Source organism: Stenella coeruleoalba, assembly GCF_951394435.1.
Source record: "Stenella coeruleoalba genome assembly, chromosome: 21".
In the NCBI taxonomy this organism is placed as follows: Eukaryota; Metazoa; Chordata; class Mammalia; order Artiodactyla; family Delphinidae; genus Stenella; species Stenella coeruleoalba.
In genome coordinates this window covers 15530324-15545832 of record NC_137167.1, presented here as the reverse complement: position 1 = coordinate 15545832, position 15509 = coordinate 15530324, and the positions used below count along the sequence as shown (strand labels likewise).

The window sequence follows — 15509 nt, the reverse complement described above, 5'->3', positions numbered from 1 at the left end:
TAGGTTCTGTGGATGGATGGTACGGATGGTTGTACCACACTGTGGATGTACTTAATACTTAATGTATTTAACTGTGCACTCCAAGTGGTTGACAGTAAATTTTATGTTATATATATTTTACCACAGGGGGGAAAAAAGACTGGAATGGAAGTTGAGTCTTCTCAGTTCCTAAGATAAGAGGCCGGTGAGCGGCCCACTGCTGACTCTGCATCAACACGTTAAAAAGCTTTCGTACTCACTCACATTCCCCGCCTTCTCTCGCAGGCACAGGCTAAGATGGCACAGTTTCCAGAGCTCTCATCGGCCGAGCTTAAACTCTGTATCGCTGCAGATTAACTGCCAGTCTGTGGCCCAGATGAACCTGCTGCAGAAATACTCCCTCCTGAAGTTGACCGCCCTGCTGGAGAAATACACGCCTTCTAATAAGCACGGTTTTAGCTGGTAAGGGTTTAAACTGTCCAGTGAACTGTATTTGGAAATGTTCTCAACCAGTGCTCTCCCAACACTGAGGATGTGACAGTTGCATCCTGGATCTTTAGTCCATCATCCTAATGCCATCAGTTTCTGCACTCTTGAGGCTACCTTTGACCCTGCTTAAGCCAATCTAGCTTTAGGGAGTTTCCATCAGGGCTGGTTGAGTTCTCAGTGCCAGTTGATGGGATGAGCATGCTCGACTCTTCCATCTCATTGTCCAGGCGCTTCCTTCCCAGTGGTGGGAATAGCCCACCACAGGCAAATACACGTACAGGATCAGATCATAACTGGGAAGGAAGGGAAGAAAACTGTTTAGGTCAGAAGGTGTTATGAGACCAACTTTGAAATGCTCCATGTACAGTACCTGGTTTTGTACCCCTCTTTGTGCACATTTTTAGAAATCATTTTTGATGTGAGTATTCGCAGCATCACAAGAATCTACCTGAACTAAAGAGTTTAGTTTTGTTTTTTCCAACAGACTCTTAAGCAGTGGATAATCATTTTAAGGAATTCACCACTCTAAGATATCATAGACTAAAATAATATACGAAGATAAAATTCATTGAGCTGCCCATACTTTCAGAAGTATGGCCCTTGGTGTGTATGGTGTGAGATGCAGACTGTCGGGCTGGATGGGTCATGGATAGGACCCATTATGTGCATATTTTAATTTTCCTACTGAGTGCAAAGCAGAGAAATGTCTCTACATTGACATCCCAGCGCATTCTGCACTGTCAGCTGCGTATCCTGAAGTCTTTTCACCAGTCCAAGTGTTCATTATCCAGTTGCACAATTACCGCTCTTTATAAAAATGGAGAAGTGGCCCAATTCATGAGTAGCGCTCGGTAGCAAACCAGAGAGTCAGCGGAGCAATGTAACCCTTCTCTCTCCAGCTCCTCCCCTCCTTGGGACTCATAGTGAGGTTAACTTGGGCATCAAAGCATCTCCTGTTCAAAGGCTGTTATTATGGGAGCCCTGCTAAATACAGAAGTTGTTTGTTCTGAATGACAGAAATAAGTATTGACTGGTTTATCCCCACATGCTTCAGATTCTCGGTGGAGATCGTAATGTGTTCCTTGCACATTCCGCCGCTGGGCTTTTCTCCCCCGACAAAGCGAGTATTATGCACACTTATAGCCGTGATACCATATACTTAACTGTATGGAAACACAAATTTGGCTGTGTGCTTCAGTTTCACCTTTCCTAGAGCTATAAACAGTAACGCGCCATGGCTGTGGTGTAAGCACTCGAAAGTCAAGGCAGTCTGCCTCGCGCCGTGTTCCTCTGTGCTTCGAGTCAGGGTTTCCCGGCTGGCTATTTAAAACTGCATACTTTACGCTCTCATTTCTGGGTTGCCCCCACCAGCACCACCGAACCCTCAAGAATCTGAAAGTCCATAATACCTCCTGGGTTCTGGGCAGTTTTTCCAGTGAGTCCAAACCAAATGTTAAAGCCTCGCACTGTGGGAATCCACGGAGTGAGGAGAAATTCTACACAAAGTTCTCTTCCTGTTCGGCCTTGCCCTTTCTTGTCCCATTTAGAGAGGTCATTTGTAGAGCTGAAATTTCTGCTTCACAGCATTAAATGCATGACATTGGTTTCCTGCTGCTGCATATAGTGCTCCGGCTGGACCTGGTGTCAGGACTCCAGGGAGCCTGGCGTAGGCTCACAAAACCCTCATTGTTCTTCTCCGGCTTCCTTTAGAAAGCTAAAGATGTCATATTCTCTGGGGTCATCAGCAGGAGAATTTATTTTGACTCCGGGTCATTAGCTTGGCCCCCACTGTTGAGCTCCGGAGTTGGTTCTCATTATGTCAGACCAACATCATGCATCTGCTGTTTTCTCATCCTGATCTTTTTTTTACCCTAAATACTTTGGATCTCATCGAGAACCTAGAAATGATTCTTGTCCATTTTCAGGACAAATAGGAACTTGTTTTTCAACTCTGTCCTGAAGCTCCTACGTAGGGTCTTGACTGTTCTTTTCTCCTTCTGTTCCTTCCTGTGCCGCCGTTCTGTAAGGAAGCCCATCACCTCCCTTAGGAACACAAACCCAGTTCTCAGAGTTACCAGTGGAAGGAGAATCCCCAACTGAGGAGCTGTTACTGGGCCTCACAGCCCCAACCCTTAGAGGATGTAGAACATCACTGTCCAATGGAACTCTCTGTGGTGGTAGCAATGTTCTATATTTGCCCAGTCCAGTATGGTAACTACTGGCCACAAATGGCTAGCGAGTGCTTAAAATGTGGCTGATACAACTGAGGAACTGAATTTGTAGTTCTGTTTGATTTAAATTTAAATAGCTACCTTACTAGCACAGATCTAGAGCCCACAGGGTTTAACTGCACAGATGGACGGGAACATAGACAAGTAAACATATCCCTCCAACCCCCAATATTGTTTCAATAGGGCTGTGCCCAAGTTTATGAAAAGGATCAAGGTTCCAGACTACAAGGACCGGCATGTATTCGGGGTCCCTCTGACGGTCAACGTGCAGCGCACAGGACAGCCCCTCCCCCAGAGCATTCAGCAGGCCATGCGCTACCTCCGCAACCACTGTCTGGATCAGGTGAGAGCCGCTGCCTGCAGGTCTCGCTTAATCATGGGAGTCCAGATGCATGCATCTTCTTCTAGTTTTGCAGTGAAAAAACGCTTAAGGTTTTTTTTTTTTACAATAGGTTGGACTCTTCAGAAAATCAGGTGTCAAATCCCGGATTCAGGCTCTGCGCCAGATGAATGAAAGCACCATAGATTGTGTCAACTATGAGGGGCAGTCTGCTTATGATGTGGCAGACATGTTGAAGCAGTATTTTCGAGATCTTCCTGAGCCACTAATGACGAACAAACTCTCGGAAACCTTTCTGCAGATCTACCAATGTAAGTGTTCTTTGATCTTGACGTTGTTGGCAGTGGGGAAAAGTGGGGTCAGCTGAAACCTGTACCTCCTTTGATGTCATTCTCTTGGACCTACATGATGATCTCTTAGAAACACGTCATCGATTTCTTTCTTCCTTGCCTTCTTGTTTGTGGAACAGGTTTCTGTGTACCTGTTGAATAATGCAAAAATAAATTGCCCTCGTCATCATTCTCTAATTACCAAAGCAACTATGCATTTTTACATTCTGATCCAGGAGCTCGTTTTTTTCATTCGTTTCCAGAACAGTGTTATCTAAGATACTTAAAAGAGCAGATTCCGAGATCTCTCTCTCCGCCTTGTCTGTAGGCATTTCAGTTGCTTCACATTTCTCTAGCAGGGCCTGTTGTGTTTAAAGTTTCACAGGTGTCTGTGTGTTTTATCTTGCTGTAAAACGAATAAATAATCTTTTTCTGCTATTCATCTCAGCTTCTACCAGAAATACTTGGGGAAACAATACCCATGCCCATCTCACTTTTAAGTAAAGCTTAAAGCAAACAGTGGTCTGAATTAATGATCAAGATCAGGATTATAGCTCCTACAGCCTTGTGTTTTTCTTGGCTCAGTGTGTTATTACAGCAATGTAATTTAAAAGCAGCTTCTCTCAGTGCTTGAATTGTCTTTAGAACTGGCACGTGGGACTTTATTTTATGAGAAATGGAGTTGGTCTGGATTATTTCATTATTTGCTTCGTCCTTTCAGATTTTATGAAAACACAGGTCACATTTCCCCCACCAAGGTATTTGTTATGTATTGTAACCATGGAGCTGTTTAATCAGTTTGTCCTATGGAGCTGCATTTGAGTGACTTCAGTTTTCCACCGCACGCCTTTTAAAAGAAAAATTTGCCTAGTAAAGGAGACCTGAAAGTTGTGTTCCACATTTTCTACGTGTATTATTTTATTCATTTATATATAATACATTATAATTGTATTATACATATATATTATATAATGTTATAATACATTACATTATATTGTTATATATTTTTATGGGTTTATTTCTCAAGCGTGTATTTTTATAGTAGCCTCTCAGTAGGGCTTTCTAAAACTTAAAGAAATTACTAGTTAAACATATCTGTTGTTTAAATGGAATATATTAGCAGCTTCCTTTCCCCATTTAAAGAATGAACAGATCAGTTGAAATTGGGAGAGTCCGCTGAGATGCTGAACATTTTGTAGTCAAGGTGAAGAAATCTCGGTTCTCATCCTCTTGTATGTCTTTGATAGGATTTCTCGTTGAAACTAAAGTATAGCCTATAATGTTCAGTAATTAAGAATGGTAAACTAGGAGTTTCAAAAAAGTACTTAGAAAAGAAAGAACCGTAAAGAACTGTAAAGTAAAAGAGAAGAGCAGGCATCATCTGGAGCTGCACTCTGAGGTGGATTCAGGAGTATATTGGCGTTGTGGGTTTTTAAAACTTGTAACTCCTCCACAGGCAGGAAGCACTTGAGGGTAGTGACGCTGGTGGCCATCCCTAATTTCTTCCGTATTAACCTCAAGTACACTTTTTGCAAGTGCTTGTTCAGTGCTGGGCTGAGGTCTTTGATGCCGCTATTTGCTTTGGGACGTTTCCTTGCGAGCGTACATGGAAAATCACTGGGGTAAATGCGGGTGTCGTGCAGATGTGCCCAAGGACCAGCGCCTCCAGGCGATCAAGGCCGCCATCATGCTCCTGCCTGACGAGAACAGGGAGGTCCTGCAGACGCTCCTCTACTTCCTGAGCGATGTCACAGCAGCTGTGAAGGAGAACCAGATGACTCCCACCAACTTAGCCGTGTGCTTGGCGCCTTCCCTCTTCCACCTCAACACCCTCAAGAGAGAGAATTCCTCTCCAAGGTACGGGTCCAGTGAGGTGCGCACGTGCACGGTGAGACGCGCACGCGTGGTGTTGAGACGCACACGTGCATGGTGAGACACGCACGCGCATGCTCCGTTCTTTAGACAGAAGAAGCCTCCGTTTCCTTGGAGGGCTGTCCCTGTGTTTTTGTTGGGTTCATACCCGAATCCAGAAAAAAGGAGTTTCTCCCTTGTGCTGCTTCCATTCTTTCTTCTCGGCCCTGGGGGCGTGACTTCCTAGACAATCTAGTTTCAACCAGGTTTTGAGAGCGATGTGCATTACTGCTTTGCCGTGGCAGGTGTGTCCCCTGATCCTCCCCCCAGTGCTCTCTGTAACATTGTCATCATACTTTCTGCCGGCAAACAGACAAGAGAGTTTACAGACCTCAAAAACTGGGTGGGGAACGAGAGCCCTGCTGCCTTGGCTTCTGCATAAATAAAACCAAGCTGCCTTGGCTTCTTCAGTAGAACCAAGCTGCCGGCCTGTGTGGGAAAGTTGAAAGGAGCTGGATCTGAAATGACTAAGGATGACGTTGAGCCTCAAAGTTAAGAGTCAGCTGAGCCCATTGTTGCAAAGTTTCTCCTTAGATGTAGACAAGATCGAAGTGACTGTGGAGGTCCAGGAATCTGGAACATAACAAAGGCTCTTTTGCTCAGCACTTACTCTGTCCGCAGCATGGGGCTACACCCTGGACATTGATTATCTTCTTTAATCCTCATAACAATCGTAGGAGGTGAAGCTCCTGTTAGTATCTATTTTACACATGAGGCAAGACTGCAGGGCAGGTCACTTGAGTAAGTATTGAATAACTTGCCTATGCTGATAGGAAAAAATGGCAGAACCAGTTGGATCATCTTACTTATATGAATATTTCGTATACAGGCCTCATGGTGAAGTGTCACTAACCCCTTTCTACTAAATTCATCCTGCTGATCCTTTTCCTCAGCTGTGAAGGAACTTGACAAATATTTCTCAGCTGTAGGGTGAGGCCTGGTTGTGCTAGTGAAGTTAGCTTTGCTTCTGAAAGCCATACAATGCTTAATTAACTAGTTCTGTGTTTAATGGGATAGAGAGCTAGAGGTGAGCAGAAGAGAGAGATTAGATAAGATTAAGACAAAAGCTCTAGGAAACAATAGACTTTTCTCTCACTGACAGGAGGGGCTTCTGTTTATTTACACTGGAAAGAATGATCCTGTTTAGCCCCTTGACAAGTGCCTGCCGCCCACATACTCCTCGAAGCTGCCTCTCCTTCCTGCCACCCCACACTGTATAGACCTTACAAGCTGCCCTGTTTAAATAGGAACCTATTTAACGTGATGCTTTTAAATAACCTAGATTTCATCGGAGACAGTCCCTTCCATGTTTTCTGTGCACCAAAGTAAAGCTCTCCTTAACCACTTAATGACAAGTAGCCTCCAGTGAAAATCTTTTTCTCTCCTTTAGATTTCCTCGAATAACACATTGATTAAAAATATATAAATACTTCGGGGCTTCCCTGGTGGCGCAGTGGTTGAGAGTCTGCCTGCCGATGCAGGGGACATGGGTTCGTGCCCCTGCCCCATGGGTCCAGGATCCCACATGTCACGGAGCGGCTGGGCCCATGAGCCATGGCCGCTGGGCCTGTGCGTCCGGAGCCTGTGCTCCCCAATGGGAGAGGCCACAGCGGTGAGAGGCCCGCGGACCGCAAAAAAAAAAAAAAAATATATATATATATATATATATATATATATTTGAATCTTTCCCTTCCCTTATTTCTCTCTCTAGGGTAATGCAAAGAAAACAAAGCTTGGGAAAACCAGATCAGAAAGATTTGAATGAAAATCTTGCTGCCACTCAAGGGCTAGCCCATATGATTGCTGAGTGCAAGAAGCTTTTCCAGGTAAGGAGATGGGAAGTTTTGTTATTTGTCAAGGATGATGTAAATGAGGACAAAATCTTGGGCACCATACTTGTTCACATCTTTTTTTTGGCCGCACTGTGCGGCATGCGGAATCTTAGTTCCCCAACCAAGGACTGAACCTGTGCCACCTGCATTGAGAGAGTGGAGTCTTAACCACTGGACTGCCAGGGAAGTCCCAACTTGTTCACATCTTAACCAAAAGGTCTTTTCCACAGCTGAAGGTTATATATGTAGTCTGAGAATGTCTTATTTATATATTTTATAATGTATAAGCTCATTAGAGCTAATATGTTAATGAACTTGCCTACCTCCATACCCCTTTACTTAGAAAGCAGAAGTAACAAATTATCTGAAATAAATTCTGTATCTGAGATGCAGCCGCTATGGAAAACAGTATGACCATTCCTTAAAAAATTAAAAATAGAACTACCTTAGGATCCAGCAATTCCATTCCTGAGTATATCCAAAGAATACAAAAGCACTAATTCAAAAAGATACATGCACCCCAATGGTCATAGCATTATTTACAGTAGCCAGTGGAAGCAACCTAAGTATCCATCAACAGATTAATGGATAAAGAAGATGTGGTGGGGAGGGGGTGTGTGTGTATAAAATGAAATACTACTCAGCCATTAAAATAAAAGAATGAGGGGCTCCCCTGGTGGCGCAGTGGTTGAGAGTCTGCCTGCCGATGCAGGGGACATGGGTTCGTGCCCCGGTCCGGGAAGATCCCACATGCCGCGGAGCGGCTGGGCCCATGAGCCATGGCCACTGAGCCTGCGCGTCCGGAGCCTGTGCTCCGCAACGGGAGAGGCCACAACAGTGCCCGCATATCGCAAAAATAAATAAATTAATTAATTAATTTAATTTAAAAAAAATAAAAGAATGAAATTTTGAATTTGCAACAATAGGGACGGACCTGGAGGGTATTATGCTTAGTGAAATAAGTCGGGCAGGGGAAAACAAGTATTGTATGTTATTGCATTCATGTGGAATCTAAAAAAATAAGACAAAGAATGAATATAACAAAACAGAAACAGACTCACAGGAATAGAGAACAAACTAGTGGCTTGAAAGGTAAGAGGGGTGTGGGGGGCAAGGGGAGTAAGAGGTACAGACTACTGTGTATAAAATAAATAAGCGACAGGATATATTGTACAGCATAGGGAATATAGCCCATATTTTACAATAACTTTAAATGGAGCATAATCTATAAAGTTTTTGGATCACTATGTTGTACACTTGAAACTATTGTAAATCAACTAACTGTACTTCAATTAAAAAACAATCTGTCTTCGTCAACGTACACCCTATTTTAATCACTTACTCTCCTACTGTAACTTTCTAAAGAAGAGGACCTCAGACAAAAATAAGCTTTCTAGGTACCTTTATGAAGGTGATCTGCTTGCGTCGTCATGATACCACATGAGGTCGGCAGGGACACTCCTCCATCTGTTGGAAGCAGGGGGACTGGACTGCTTGCACTGCCTTGAGAATCTTGCCGCTTCCTCTGATGGGCAACAAACCTCCTTTATGTCTCTCGTGTCCCTCCCAGGTTCCTGAGGAAATGAGCCGATGTCGAAATTCCTACACCGAACAAGAGCTGAAGCCACTTACCCTAGAAGCGTTAGGACGCCTTTGTAATGATGAGTCAGCCAGCTACCAACACTTCCTCCAGGACTGTGTGGACAGCCTGTTTAAAGAGGTCAAAGAGAAATTCAAAGGCTGGGTCAGCTACTCTACATCTGAGCAGGCTGAGCTATCCTATAAGAAGGTATGTCATCTCCCCCTTGTTAGCCATTTGAATTCTAGTGGTCAGGACTTGGGTTCATCAGAGACGAGATACCCTTTTGCCAACACAGTTCTCCATGGGGATCTGTCACCCATTCCCTTCCTTCTAGAGCTAGGCAGCCAGGTGATCCATACTCCCCGGGTAAGAGTGGAAACCAGTTCAGTGAGGAATAGCGCTCATTGAACACGTGTCAGGGGAATCAAAATATCTAGTGAAATCCTTTGGTTCCACAGAAACACACTAGAATTCCCTGGAATGTTTTACTAATGGTATGGGGCCTTTGGGCATTTTGTGACGTGCCTAGATATTTCCATCATTTGATTGGAATCCCCTTGGGCTCTCTCCTGTTCTCAGTCACTCTTCTCTTGGCCCTTTAATGAGCAGGGAGCGCTGGGTGGGTGGGTGGTTAACCTGAAAGCCCCTTAAGGGCAGAGGCATCCTGTATTGTTTTGCATGATAGGTGCTTGGAGGTATTTGTTGATTTGTCTCTACCACCTTGAGTAGAAACAATGAGAGCAGTCGGATGGCCATGCAGGCTTGGGAGTGCAGATAAATCTTAGTTTTATTACATTGACCCTAATATGGGTCCCAGGAAAACAGATATAACAGGAGGTGACGCCAGCAGTACTATTTGCTTTCTGGCCTGATCGTGAATGTACTTGCAGTCAGCAGCCTATTAAAGCCAGAAATAAACATTAGGACGACGTACCCAGCTAGTAGTTTGCCTTCAGAGACTAGGTGTGTGGGAATGGTCTCAGCACTGACGAGTACATCCTCTTTTCAGGTGAGTGAAGGACCACCTCTAAGGCTTTGGAGGGCAACCATTGAAGTCCCTGCATCGCCTGAGGAAATCTTAAAGCGCCTACTTAAAGAGCAGCACCTCTGGGACGTGGACTTGTTGGATTCAAAAGTGATTGAGATCCTGGACAGCCGAACTGAAATTTACCAGTATGTGCAAAACAGTATGGCGCCCCACCCTGCTCGGGACTACGTTGTTCTGAGGTGAGAGCTTCCGGGTTGATTGCTGCGGCAAGGGTGAGCCTCTGTGGCACTGAATGTTATAAGATGCCAGCATTATTTAAAATAGAACGTTTGCTTCCAGAAAAGCGTTGAACCCTTCCAACTATGAAAAATATATCCTCGTTTATTCCAACAGTGTGTCCGTCCCTGAAAATGGTTTGAGCTCTTTTGGAACCGAGCTCAGAAAGAGAGGCACATTCCATTGAACGTGTTCAGTGGTAGCTGATTTTTGCCCCCTTTAGGATAGATTTTCTCGTTAGAAACAGCAGAAGCCAGGAAGTAACATTTGGGTCCCAAGTGAGCTGTGGTTAAGGCTGATTCATATGTGATTCATAAATTCTCTGAAGATATCATTGAAAGAAGAATTCCAAAAATCTTTGAGGAAATGTCACATCATTAGTCCAGAACTTCTCCAACGGACTAACATTTGGATGTCCATGTTCTACTACATTTGTGAAATATAGAAAGGGTTTTCAGACCCACTTCAGATTGGTCCTCTTTCCAAGAACTGACTGTGTGAGCTTAAATACCGCTGCAGAAGGGGCTCTGTTGAAGTTAGTCGTTCAGGAGTCCTTGCACAAGGATGGATGCACGGCGTGGCCCCCATCCTGCCCTTCAGCTGCCTTCTCTAAGAGTGAGGCCCCGTTTTAAACTCGGCTTCCAGGAAACTCCATTTTTTTCCCCTCTCGTTTTGTCCCTACAGAACATGGAGGACTAATTTACCCAAGGGAGCTTGTGCCCTTTTACTCACCTCCGTGGACCACGACCGGGCCCCTGTGGTGGGAGTGAGGGTCAATGTGCTCCTGGCCAGGTATCTAATCGAACCCTGCGGGTCAGGGAAATCCAAACTCACCTACATGTGCAGAGCTGACTTAAGGTATGTTCTAGTGCTGATTTTTTTTTTTTTTTTTGACATCTTGAGTGAGTACATCCCTGCATCTTGGATGCTCTGTGAAGAGCGGTGCTTATAAAGTAACTCCTTCATGTTTCTTGGTCCTCTGGGTACCACTTACTAATTTCCACCCCTTAGAGAATATGGTACTAAAGCAATGTGGATGTGGTGGTTCTGCCACGGACTCAAAGCCACAGGAAATGAGAGCTCGAATTAGCAGTCAGATGTTTCTCATTGTATATTCAAAGAAGTTTGAATAATGTGACGTGCCCTTTTAGTAATTAATTAGACCTATACTTTGTGCCATAGATCAGTGCGAATTCTTATCAGAAAATGAACGAAATGCAGCAATACCAACAAGAAAAAAACAAACCTCTAAAAACTTCCCAAAGTGGCTCTCCTGTTAAATAAGTCCTCATTTGAAGTCTTTACAGCTCCGTACTGCAAGTATCTGTATGGTCTGTTTTTGTTCTACACGCCAGAGCTTTCTTTCCTGAACAGTTTCACTCAGTATCTGCACTCAATATGTTGTTCCTTGAGAAGCTTCTGGTTCCAAAAGTGTAATGGAGATGCCAGCAGATTACTTTGGAATAATAAGAGGGATCTTTGCTCGCACATTTTGCTGATCAAGAAATAGAAGTATATTCAGAACTCCCTTCAGCTGATTCAGGGTTTTCCAACTCGAATAATTTATTTGCGTTTCCTTTCCTGTCTGTCGTAGGGGCCACATGCCAGAGTGGTACACGAAATCTTTTGGACATTTGTGTGCAGCTGAAGTTGTCAAGATCCGAGACTCCTTCAGTAATCAGAGCACTGAAACCAAAGACACCAAATCTAGGTGATTCCCGAAGCATGTCCATTATCTGGGCCTTTGTTTCTAGAACCCTTGCCAGTCCTTGGAAGATTGGGTTCAGTGTCTGATCCTGAAACAAAACTACAAGATGGAGTGTGGGAATTGACTATAGTGATTTGATACATTTTTAAAGCTGCTTTCTATTCGTTTAAGGTCTGTATTATGGACCTTGACTGGAATATATGACTGTGCAAAAAAAAAAAAAAAAAGTATTCCTATTCGAATTGCTTCTGAGAAGCAAAACTATAAATACATTAGGGAAGATAATGAAGAGACGTCATTCTCTTGCGATGTCGGTGTCTGTGTACGTGTACCTATGTCATTTTCTTTGCAGTGTGTGGAGGAACTGGTGTATCCACTGGAATAGTTGGTCCTCTTTGACATATTTTCTCGCTGAGAAGAGCAAAGAAAGGTTTGCACAGAGGGGTGTGTGTATGTGTGTTTGTTGCTGGTCGAATGGCGTAGATGTGTAAGTTGGGCTACAGTGTCTGGCACACTGAGACACCTCCAAGAAGGATCTTGATGCATCAGGTTAATACCCATGGAATTATCCAGAAAGTGAACCCATTTATTTTGGGGTATCAGACAACCCACCCTTGTCTGGTTTTTTTTTTTTTCCTGAGTTAGTAAATACTTTCCGTCCCCACCAACCTCTTCTTTACCTTAAAAGTGATTGTAATAAATTTGCTTGGATGGCCCATTTTAAACACAGTTTGTCTCTAGACCTGATTGCAGATAGCAAAGTTGTTTTTATCCAGTACAGGTGAATTCAGGGATGGAAAATCCCCCTTGCTAGCTCCAAAGCACAGTTCTGTTTTTTGGTTTTTAAGTTGAGATGTGAAAACTGAGCACTCTTAACATCTACTCCTGAATCAAATATCAACACCTTTTACGTGTCCGCAGATTCTTTGCATTTCCATGTTAGGAGAAACTCTTTAAGGCACTATGTATGGGAACACAGGAAACTGTGTCCCAAGGAAACCCTTGTAAATTTAACCCAACCACAAAAGTTGCTTGTTGTTATGGTTATTAACAGCATTTTTGAAAGCTGCACATGTTAATTGGATTTGTCCTTCTCAGCAAATAGGGGTTTTTTAAAATTTTGTTTTTCCTACATTTCTTTTTCTTCTCCTTTATGAAGCCCCTGGAAATATATTTTAGTAGTAATGGAAAGTAATAATCACAGTAAAAAACAAACAATCAAAAACACACTAGTGCAGGGCTTTGGAAGGGTGGTCTTTATACAGGTTTTACTGTAACGGTAAAGGTTGGCTCAAAAGACAGTATTAGTGAATTTATTTTATATGGATCAAAAGTGAATAATGTATGAATGAGAGTTGTAAGAAGGACTTTTATTTTGTTATAATTTAGTTACCATTGTCAGTGTTATTTCAAAGGTTCTTTGAAGAATTAGGGGGCAGGGGACAGATCAGAGTTTAATTTGAGTATTTTGGATATTAGCGTGCCTCATGAAGATATACTTGTATATTCAACTTTAATGGCTTTGAGATTTGTAAGAGTATATGTTGTATATACCATTCTATTAAGAAACATGTACGCCTACCTGTCCACTGTGCTTTCCAACACAGATAAAGCATGATAAAGATTATTATTTAAAATATACTTGTATTTATACCTCAGATATTCTTTTGGATTTTGTACCTCAAGGCTTTTTTGGTTTGTTTTTTTTTTCGTTTGTTTTTTGCTAATGTAAATACACTTTACATGAATACAGTCTAAGTGAAAAAAAAGTAAATAAGAGGTTTATAACTTGCTCTATATCTGTACAGAATATAATCAATAAGTGCACTATTAAATGTTTAAAGTAAGGGAAACGTCTGGCCTGCTTTCCACTGTATCACATCTCACTCCCACCCGTAAAGCCACAGACGGCAAGGCATACCATCCTAGCATCAACTAAGATGAAAATACAGATTTGCTACAGGAAAAATCGGACTGCAAATCATTCCAAGGCCAAACTGCAACTGAGCCACTCACTAACAAACAGGAAACCCTGGTGAAGGTTCAGGAAGCACAGAGATGCTCTCCAAACAAAGGTCTCGAGGAAACGATACTGAGAAAGTTACAAGAATAAGCAACAGCAACCGAAAGATGCTCATGAGCAAAGCCAAGGTCACCGATTCATTCCACAAAAGGTCTCTTTCCCACTGTTTGGCTTTCCTGTTGAAAGGATTCCTTACATATTTGACCAGAGGAGAATGTGAAGGATGTGAACATTTTCAAGAACTCTGCTTTAAGCCACCTAAAGTGGTATTGCCACAACTTACTAATTGTGACTAATTGCCTAGGTTGTAAGCTCTCTGAGAGCAGGGCTCTTCTACACATCTTTATAATCCCCTACAGCAGCTTTCAGTGTTTTGTACTTGTAGGCACCTAATAAATTTATTATTTGCCAAATGGAATTGATTGAATCAGCGTCTGTTATTTGAAAAGGAAGAGAAGCTAGGATGCTGTCTGTCTTAAGTCCTCACTTTGGTTCATCAGTGCCATTTTGAGATGGCAGAGACTGGAACTTGTTAAACCTAGTGAAATCTTAAAGTTCAAAAACTGGCGAAGATGACATAGATATTCTACAGAGATGCTCTGGATTCTAAATTAGAGAGTTCTTTGTGCTGGAATTTCAACCAGTCTCATTCCTCCGATACAATGTGATATGCATCTTAGATTTGATTTTGACAAATACTCACTCTGGGCGTAGTAAAGGAGAAAAACCAATCTCAATATAATTTTTTAAAAGACACACACAGACCGAAGCCTTTTTATTTACTTCTGCCTCCAGTCCTGGTTTCCTCAGAGCCATATAAAATGGAAAATCAAAATGTCTGAAATACCTAATAATTCAGTTGTTTGCACAGCTCTGGAGTCATGAGTTAGTAATAGGCTACATGTGGTTACCAGGATGGAAGAGATGCTCTCACGGGCACCCAGGTAGATTCAGATTGCTTTGGTCACGACCCATTTTCCTATTTACCTCATTTAGTCAGTTATTCCAACACCTATTTATATTTAGCTCACACAGTGCTCAGACCTGAAGATTCCAAAGTCCTGAAAATCTGCCCTCAGAGATACTAAGATAGAAATGATAACGCCCTATCGCATCCTGCCTACCAATTTACAGACGGCATAACTTGGAAGATTCTAACAAAATTAAATGGATTCTTAAGAGGGTTTTTTTTTTTTTTTTTTTCCCCCTCCCAGGGCTAAGGGGAACAGCTGAGATTTTGGGTAAGTAAAAACTGAGGAAAAACTAGGGAAGGTAATCCATATCGGTGCTTTTCCAACACCCCTGGTTAGGGGTGTGTGTGTGTCCAGGGGAAAACAAAGGCAGTAGAGAGGTGTGTGGGATGTTATCGTTACGCTCACGGGTCTTTATGCCACCTTTGTCCACTTTTCATACGCACCCCACAAAGCATAGGTATTATCCTTCTAAGGACTATGGCCTTGACTTAGTGACGAATTAAGGTGCCCAGAGCCAGAAAGAGGAGCTGAAATTCCAGCTCAGTACCTCTACCCCAGACCGTCTCCCATCTGCCGATCTTTCTCTAATCCGGAGGCAAACTCACAGTAAGGGCCGATTCACTCACGTTGCATCAGAATTGGGAACAATGCAAGGAAAAGGAGGATCCATGGCAAAATAACCACATTAGTCAAGGTTGCCAAGAAATTATTCTGTCACCCGATTACTGAGATGCTTAAGGAGAAATTAAGGAGGTCAAGATAAAGGTGAGGCCAAAGTGTTGTTTCAGGTTGAAAGAATTTGTAGTTCTGTTTGCAAATTGAATACGTGATTTGCAGTGTACCGAGA

The 15509-nt window shown here is 42.9% G+C and overlaps 1 protein-coding gene across 4 annotated transcripts in view; it reads left to right on the top strand.

The window, feature by feature from the left end:
- DLC1 (DLC1 Rho GTPase activating protein) overlaps nucleotides 1-14439 on the top strand; it is a 401830-nt gene extending 387391 nt beyond the window's left edge. For all 4 annotated transcript variants that reach the window (XM_079908969.1, XM_079908968.1, XM_079908970.1 and 1 more), the window contains 9 exons: nucleotides 265-441; nucleotides 2883-3042; nucleotides 3152-3350; nucleotides 5012-5225; nucleotides 6991-7105; nucleotides 8682-8900; nucleotides 9703-9920; nucleotides 10642-10815; nucleotides 11552-14439. In XM_079908969.1, the coding sequence (XP_079765095.1) occupies nucleotides 265-441; nucleotides 2883-3042; nucleotides 3152-3350; nucleotides 5012-5225; nucleotides 6991-7105; nucleotides 8682-8900; nucleotides 9703-9920; nucleotides 10642-10815; nucleotides 11552-11672 (1597 nt within the window). In that variant the 3' untranslated portion in view covers nucleotides 11673-14439. The remainder of the gene's footprint in view (nucleotides 1-264; nucleotides 442-2882; nucleotides 3043-3151; nucleotides 3351-5011; nucleotides 5226-6990; nucleotides 7106-8681; nucleotides 8901-9702; nucleotides 9921-10641; nucleotides 10816-11551) is intronic.
- Nucleotides 14440-15509: the final 1070 nt, after the last annotated feature.